At 47.5% G+C, this 8,701-nt stretch overlaps 1 protein-coding gene across 1 annotated transcript in view; it reads right to left on the reverse strand.

Moving 5' to 3' along the window:
* Window positions 1–6,676: 6,676 nt before the first annotated feature.
* The window catches only part of GPRIN3 (GPRIN family member 3), a 2,462-nt gene continuing 437 nt past the window's right edge, over window positions 6,677–8,701 (reverse strand). Inside the window, exon 2 of the mRNA XM_010135389.1 lies at window positions 6,677–8,701. This exon is cut by the window's right edge and continues 25 nt beyond it. Within this exon, the coding sequence (XP_010133691.1) occupies window positions 6,677–8,701 (2,025 nt within the window).

The raw sequence follows: 8,701 nt of genomic DNA on the forward strand, positions 1-8,701 counted from the left end.
TCCACAGCAGGCTATTAGAAAACATTTTTTTTTTTAAAAAAGTAAATCCATCACTAAGATGGCATAGGAAAGGCAAATTCTTCTGCAGGCTGGCACCCCCTCTCCAGCGCTGCTGATCCCACTGAATTTGACTCTTGTAAGTGCAAATGGCAATGCTTCAGGAAGCAGGGTGCTCCGCAATGCAAGCAGCAGTACCCTCACGCATACAAACACTGCTGAAATATGAGTAGCAAAGGGGCACACGTTCCAATCTCCTAATTTGTACTGACGGCTGGTTAAAGAAGTGAAGCAGATACCCTGGGACGCTGATTGGAAAGCTCACGTCCTCAATCAGCTGATGCAAGAACAAGAAGTCACACTCATTCTTTTTACAGGAAGGCACTATCTCCCTGAAATTGCTATGTTAGATCAGATAAAACCTGCATCAAATGGCAACGTGCTCTGGTGATTATCGCCTTGATAGGATGCTAGCTGCTTCTCTGCATTGGTCCTTTTTCTGGTGGGTCAGTCCCCTGGGGGGAAGTGATCTCTAAGGTTTTTCCCTACTTCAGCAAGACTAGAAGGATGAAGTAGGAAAGGGAGACCTCGGTTTTCCCGCCTACAAAGAGAGCTTGCCAATTGCGGCACACAGCCGAGTGAACCCATCTCCTGCAGGGGAACACCGCGCTCCTGGCAGTCTGGGTTCGGGACTGATCTTATCAGCCACTGGCACACAGAAACCTGAACCATGAGACAAGGAATGCAGCAAAGCTCTTTAATAAAATACCTGTGCAACTGCCCAAACCACTGGGCAGTTAGGTGAGGTAGCCTGAACCCTAGCAGCCATCCACAAGATGTAAGAAATACCGGAACAGAGCGAAGGAAACAACTATTCTTGGGAAGAGGGCTCCAGCTTGGGGTGAGCAGCCAGAACATCCCTAGTAGCAGAGGCATCGTTCCACCACACTACCTGAGAGTGTTCTGCTCTTCTCCCTTCGCCAAGTGAAGAGTATGCCAAGGTGGGGCCTTCATGCCCTCTAGTAGTAGACAGACACATGCAAATACTGTGCCTGTAACACTGCGGGATCAAAACGCTTCACTGCCATCATCCGTTACCTTGTGCTCTTTTGTACTATGAGATGAAACCTTATTTCTTTTTCCAGAGGAGAACAGTTCCACTACTCTGATGCTGATGCTCTCAGCTTTGTGCGTGGTGTGCATGCTGGTGGGCGATGGTGACAATTTGCTACAGGAGTGACACCACAGGGTTAAAATGCTGCCCTTTCCACCTTGGCTCCTGGCTTGCTGAGCTGGATGAATAATGTGTTGCTGTGTGGCAACTAGCTGCTGAAAGGCTGAATGAATTCATGCGAAAGGGCAGTGGCTGCGGAAGAAAAGCCTGTGCTCACGAGCAGCAGTGAAAAGGCAATGGCGCCTAGACAGAAGGGAGCAGGCGGGTCTCTTCTGTGGCAGGGACAGTACGTGGTGCCTTCCACTGCCCCCAGCTTTGCAAGGTGCCAGGTCTCAGGCTTGAATTCAGATTCGTAGCTGCTCTGTCTTACAGACATTCACAGATGATTTAGCCAGAACAGCCACATTTAAAAAGTCCTTTCTTTTCCCGTGTCAGCCTACAAACAGAGACCCAGAATAATTAAGACAGTGTTCATTTTATTGTACTCCGCACGGAAACCAGGAGATGGAAACCAGCATAACATTAAATTCCTACGGGACTCGATTGGGTGGTTAACATCACTTCAGTATCACTGTAAGACTTCTTCACATGCAAACTTCTGTTGGTCTATCTCAAATGAATGCCATGGTACACCTGGAAGCCTAATACTAGCTTTACTTTGTACAGTACATAATGTTCAGTCAGTGTAACTATAAAAATAATAAAGCCACAATAATTAGTTGTCGTTAGAAGCCCCCAAGCTGATTTTCTTCTATTGCAGACTGATTCACAGCCATAATTTTTGTGGTGCTTGCAACAGCCAGGAATTCAAAGTTCACCTACCCTCTCTCCCTTTAACCATGGTGCCTTCTAACCAGCTGTCCCTCACTCAGAGCAGCCACTTCCATAAGCCGGCTGTGAACGACTTACTCTGCATTGGTAACCTTTTGCGTTCATTTTTAAAAGGTGTAAAGGATAAATGTGGAACTAGAGCTAGTAAGCTAACAAAATCTGTGCTTTCATACAAACCTGGCATATACTGAGCTGAGTAATGAAACACGGGTATGGGAGATTCCATCAAGTTTCCAAACTGAAAACCAGTGGCAGTCAACTGGAACTTTCCATCAACTTCCACACTGATTTTCATTTGGATTTCCACTTTAATGCTTCATCATAGTCACGAAATTCAAGACAAAATTGTTATCTTTAGAGCACGTATTCACCTTTTCCGAATCCCTTGAATATACTTCTCCAAACAATGCATTTTACAAATAAAAGACAGTAGCAGTAATAAACCGGAGTGGTTTGCCTGGTGGTTTTGCTGAGTTGTATTTGGATTAGCTAAATACACCACCTCTGGAAATGTTCACTTTCCTAAAAGCCACGGGACACCAACCGTATGAAAAATGCACGAGCTCACAGTGAACAAACGGGCAAAACTTGGGCAAAACAGCAGCTTTACAGGCACAGGAATGTGAATTCTTTGTGAAACATCTACAGCAACTTGGTTTCGCTTCTCTTTTGCTCCCCCCTCCCCATGCTTCTCAGCAATTCCTTCTTGTATAATCAAAAGAAAGTTTTCTGCCTCTGAAATGGAGAAGACAGATATAATCCTCCTTGTTCCTCCCGCTCTGTCACCATTCTTTTTTCCAAACCAAGTCAGCAGAAACAAGGCAGGACCTCAGCACTTGTGTCTAAGGCAATGCAAAGCTGGCAGACACCAACCAAGCACACGCAGGCAGTGGTGGATATCGCAGCCTCACACAAAATCAGGACTATCCAGAAAACTGTCTGTGATGAGACTCAGATTTTGTACTGGCAACCCTGAAACACGCTTATTCTCATCTAGTGGAAAGCTCCTGAAGTGAAACTAGAAGAAACTCTCCCATTCTCATTCACTGCTTTTATTAATGGTTCTGGCCATGTCAACCTTTCCACAAGATGCAAACACGGCAGTTTCCCAAAATTTCTCATCTTGCAACAGACTGAATGTAAGAGCTATTTCAACTGGCTTAGCTGCAACACAGGCATTTTTCTTTTCTTTTTCATACATATTTACGCTTGGGAATGACAAAGTACTTTCTGTTTTAAACCCTCTTTTTATTAGCCCAAATAGATTTCCTTGGTCGTTAGCCATTCAACCAACGTAATGTGATTCTGAGTCACTGGGCAGAGAAAAACAAGTGGGGTGGTGGCACGTGGATCATTTCCGTCTACCCTCTGCCACAGTGCTACTCCCAGCACACCGTCATTTTCCGTGCTGACGTGACACCAAGAACTGTCTTTCTTGGCTGCTACAAGAGTACTTAAAGACGTATTCACTAACTGCTACCCAAAACACGGTTTTGTTTTGCTGCTGGTGAAAGATGCATCCATCATCCCTATGAGGACTCACATTGTCTAGATGACACAGGAGAAAGCATAAATTTACCAGTGTTAAACTAGCAGGTTGCCCACAGTCTGCCCTAGCAAGGCGAAGTGAAAACCTCGAAGTTTCCATAAGCTGTGCTGGTGATTGACTCATTTGTGTGTGTTGGTTTTTAGCACATTATTGCTTGGCTTCAAAGGCGTGCCTGCAGGACTTCTGTCCCCACCAGGCAGCGTCATCAACATCTTGCAGTTTGTCTTTGCCCTGGTATTTTCCCAGAAGGCAAAAGCACAGTGCTCTGCTGACTACTACGGCTTTCCTGGTTATGCCCATGCAGTTGTTCAGATGCATCTACTTAGTAACCTTCCCATCAGTGTTTCGTGGTACGTATGTATTGGTGAAAATTTTCTGGAAGAAAGGTCATTTGGGGTGGGAGGGAGGTGTGGTTGGACTGACTGGCAAAGACTCACAGTTGGAAGCATCTGCATGGAACCAGAAGAGATCTCCCATCCCTCACAAAAACAGATTTAATTACAGTGCTGGCCCAGCACCCTGCTCATTCATTACCAAAGCCAGTTTGGTCTCAATAAAGCAACTCATACTTATATGCTAGAAATACTTTAGAGAGCTTAGGCTAAAGGATAAAGTTCATGGAAATCGGTGAATGCGCGATAGACGTTTATTCTCCTTTGAAAAAATGACAATCCACGTATATATTCAGACTGAGAATATTTGTAAAGAAACAGTTCAGAGTAAGCTGGCTCACAATGCTACAGCGAGGGGGTCAGTGGAGAGGGGGACACGAGCTGAGCCAAGGGACACTGTTTTGCAGGAAGACAGGCTGGGCAGCAGCTAGCAAGGGAGGGGGCAGAAGGGAGGCTAGAGGAGCAGCACAAAGCCTTGGACCTGGACAGGACACAGCAAACACCGCAGACAGCTCAGGGAACCTCTTCAGAGCTGACACAGACGCAATATGGGAAGAGACACTGAACTTGTCAACCAACCAGACCTAAGGATACTGCCATTATTAATCCCCCACAAAATTTCACGTGAAACTCACACCTCAGACACTGCTAGGGAGGGGATGGAAACTGTAGTACTAACTGAAAAAAGGTAGAAGACTTTCCTCCTGGTAGGCAAAGGTGGGAAGAGACTCTCTAATGTGGTATTTCAGAATTAGCAATTCAGCATCAAGCAGGAGAGGACTTGATACAGTAAAGGTACAAAGAGGGGCCGTAATGCCCCAAAATATATACAAAAGAAAACTATGAGTAGTAGAAACTCAGTACTACATCTAGGGGCAACACCTTTCATTGAACTGGGTTAAAATACCGTATCTGACAGTATTTTACCTCTCTGCCAAGAAAAACCTGCCCCCAAACAGCTGCTTTGAAGGCTTGGCAGTTGATACACGCAAAAAGTTTTGCCTCCTAAATAAAAAGGGACCACCTCAGGTCTGCTTCACAGAAAAAAGAAAAAAGATACTCATCTATGCTGTGTAAACCTGTAAGATTTACAGAGTAAGTTGTAAGATGAAGATCTACAGAGTAAGTCCAGTGTGTGGTAGAGACAGAAATAAAATTATCATCATGATTCATGAAAAGTCTTTAACGCAGTAAAAATACCCCCTGCTTAACTCTAGTACTCTGCAGGATTACAACATCCAAATCCTCAGTGCTTTGCAGGACTGAAAACTAGATTTTCTACAAACTACAGGAGTTCCCCAGCCTCCATCATGAATTCTAGTGGACAGAATAAAAAGCTAGTGGGGAAACACATTTTCCAGGTTGAAAAATATTAAGGTGAGAAATGTGGCGAATGTACATTTAAGACATTATCGTATACCACGCTTATGGAGAAACAGTCACTAAGCTACCTTTTATTAGAGTTTCTACAACTTTTCTAACATCAGAAATACAGCAAAGATTGTCTCAAGATTTCAGTACTTCTGTTAGGTAAGTGTTTCAACTGAACAATATAGTGGTTTATAATATAGAGAGCATTAGATGAAAGAAAAGACGCACGGGCTAAATAAGTGGTATTTGGTTTATGAAAGGCAGCAAGAAAAGCACCAAAGTACTGCAAAAAAAAAAAGTAGAGTTGGCAAAGGACTTAGAAGGCAAAAATCAGGTGTAACACACTAGACATGTAGGCTCATGGACCCAGACACACAGGATAGCCTGCTCCCCCGGGAAAAGGTTACTGTGCATCTCTGGAGGCAGAAAAAAGATCCACATCACCTTAAAGACTGATGGAGAGGAGAGATGCTCAGTGCCACAGCAGGCTGGGAGCAGGGGCTGCCCACCCCGCCTAAGGAGCCAGAACAGCTTGCTGCTTTGGGAAGAGCTGACTGGAGCGCAGCCCTCCAGAGCAAGGGCACCGTCCTGCCAGGTGCAGGCACATCCACTGACATGCTGCCATGCCTTGCCTGCCCCGTGTGCATCAACTTAGGCAGGTCTGATGCAGGGGAGAGAAAGCCTGCAGAACATACCCCTCTCTCTCTCCTCCCCTTCTAGACATCAAAATCCCATTGACTTAACTTTCCCCAAAGAGATAATCTTTCAGCCTTGCTCCTCACTCTGCCTCACTCTCCATTTCAGTGGGAGGGGAAGACGCGGCTCTCTGGGGCTCACGTGAGAACAGCGCCCCACAGTATCAGGAGAAATGGGACTGCTCAACGACCAATGTCCATAGCCTTTCCATGGACTTGCCGCAGCGTGGGTAACCTACCCACCAGGAAAGTTGTCTTGGTTTAGCTCTTTACAGCTTTCACCTCACCCAGCTTTACCCAACCCACTGCTTTGTGTAAGACCCCACGTGATGCACAGGGATAACTTCCCAGGATAAATTTGACAAACTCTCGGCTTCTTGCTTTATCAGAAGGTGCTGTTCTCCCTGTAGCAAGGTGGCAATTTAGATTTGTGCTTTTGCTAAGTGCCTAGCTCTTCATCTGACAGTAGTTGGGATGGGGGCATAACGTGGAAATACACCAGCTGTGGCAATAATGGTGCGACGGAGCGCGTGGCTACTCAGAAAACAAGGGGAATAATTTTCCACTGTTGCTGCATCACAACCCCAGTAACACAACTGAACAGCAGGACTTGAGGGGAGGGATTCTGTTTACCACCGTGGACATCTACGCACCCCTGCAAACCACATCAGTCTAACACAGAAGAAGGAGCAGGTCGGACGCAGCAATTAGGACGCCTAAAATTCTGCAGCATGGACTGGAACACATTGTGCTGCCTCCCCTTCAGTTTTTTGTTTGAGGATGTATCCGAGGAAATGGATTTCCGGGTCTGACTGTTCTGGGCCCGGATCAGTTTCTCATGTTCCCGTATTTGTCTCTGTAAGTGGTTCTGGATGGCAATTCCCAGGGATTCTGGATCGAGGGAAGCACCGTAAACCTCCCACGTCATGCCCTGCTCATCCCAAACAACATCCCTGACGTGTTTGGACTGCTTCACCTGCACTTTCGCCTCCATGGCTGGGGTGGGCTGCTTTTTGTTTCCCGCCAGGTTTGGCAAGGCCTGAGCTGAAGCAGGAAGAGCTGTTGTGTGAAGCTCATGTCTGAATTCCTTGGCCTGGAGGCCTCGCTGCTGGGGAACTGCCGATGCCTCCAAGGGAGGGGTGAGATGTGCAGAACTTGCACTCAACTCAGACGCCAGTCCTGCCTGCAGGCTCTGGCCGCTGGCTGGCTGAGCCTGGCCAGTGTCCCCCTGGCTTCTGCTGTCCTCTTCACCTGCATCCTCCGAGCGCACCTTTATGTGGACAGTGACAGGTTGTCTGCTAACATTCGTCTCTCCTTTAGGATCAAGCACCACTGAGTTTTCTTCCTTTGTTTTTATTTTTACCACAGATTGATTGGGAACAGCCTCCCCTTGACTCGCACCCTTACTCTGCCCAGGCTTTTGCTCAGAGATGCCCAGGACCTCCTTCTGCTTGACCTCACTGTCTGTGCTGCAGGGTAAAGGTAACCGTCTGCTTTCTGCATCACAGACAAGACCTTGTGCATTGCTCTCCGTTTCTGAAAAAGCAGCAGCAGGACTGGTGCTTGGTTCACCAGTGCCAGACCCAGACTGTGCTGGAGCTTGGTTACTGGAGTCAGTTGCAAGCTGCTCAGCAGGGAGGGGCTTTGGTGGGACTGGGGCATCCACCAGCAGCGAAGCAGAATCCTTGCTTGCTGAACTGATCGTTTCAGCACTACACACAGATGTTCCTTGGGAGGTAACAGCTGCAGGGAAGATGGGGAGAACAGGTTGTGCATTATCTGCTGACACTGGAGACACCTTGTCAGAGGGGACCACAGGCAGTTTGACAGGCTGGATTTGGGCTGAAGCAGTCACAGCTGTAACAACAGTCGATTTTGACATGGCACCAGGAGAACATGGGGACTTTTGTTGTGAGGATGAACTGTCAGTAAGTGCAGACTGACTCAGCCCCATAGCTCCTTGGTAAATTATGTGCAGTTCTTCCTTCTCCTCTGGAGGAGGATTCCCTTTTAAGAAGGCAGCAAGGATGCTGGGACTGGTGGAGGCTGATTTGCTCTCCACAGTAGCCACGGCCTGAACCTCAGCATCTCGCCACGTCCTGCTTACCACTTCCTGAGGTAAAGAGCTGCTTTCTGGCTGAACCGTCATCGTACCCGTTTCTCTGAATTTGGAGAACTGGATGGGGCCTGGACTCCCCAGCTTGGCATCCGTTTTGTGCATGGGGCGGGGACTCTCATGGCTAGGCTGGGCTGGTGCCTTGCTGCTCTGCACCGCTTCAGTTTTATCTGTAGGATGCAACTGTGTGGTGACTGCATCTCCATGTTTTGCCTCCAGACTGCTCTGCGGGTCTCTCCCCAGGTCAGCTTCGGTATGCCTTACTGGTATGGTTGACTGACATGCAGCAGAACCATTTTTTTCTGCTCCCCTGTCTTTTTCCCCTCTTTGCAGAAGGTTTGCCTGAGAAGTAGAACAGGATTCGTTACTCCTGATAGGGTCACCCAGGGAAGAATAATTTAACAACTCAAGTGCTGGCTGTTCAGTCCCCTGAGGTTTCAAGTCAGAGTCACCCATTTGTGTCAGGGAGCTTGTTTTCGCCTGGCTGCCTTGCACAAACTGCCGGGAGCTCTGAGGGGCTGGCATCATCTCCGGCCCCTGCCCTGCCACGGGGGCTCCTGTCGTGGCAGGGGCTGG

Source organism: Buceros rhinoceros, unplaced genomic scaffold (assembly GCF_000710305.1).
Source record: "Buceros rhinoceros silvestris isolate BGI_N320 unplaced genomic scaffold, ASM71030v1 scaffold4724, whole genome shotgun sequence".
NCBI lineage: Eukaryota > Metazoa > Chordata > Aves > Bucerotiformes > Bucerotidae > Buceros > Buceros rhinoceros.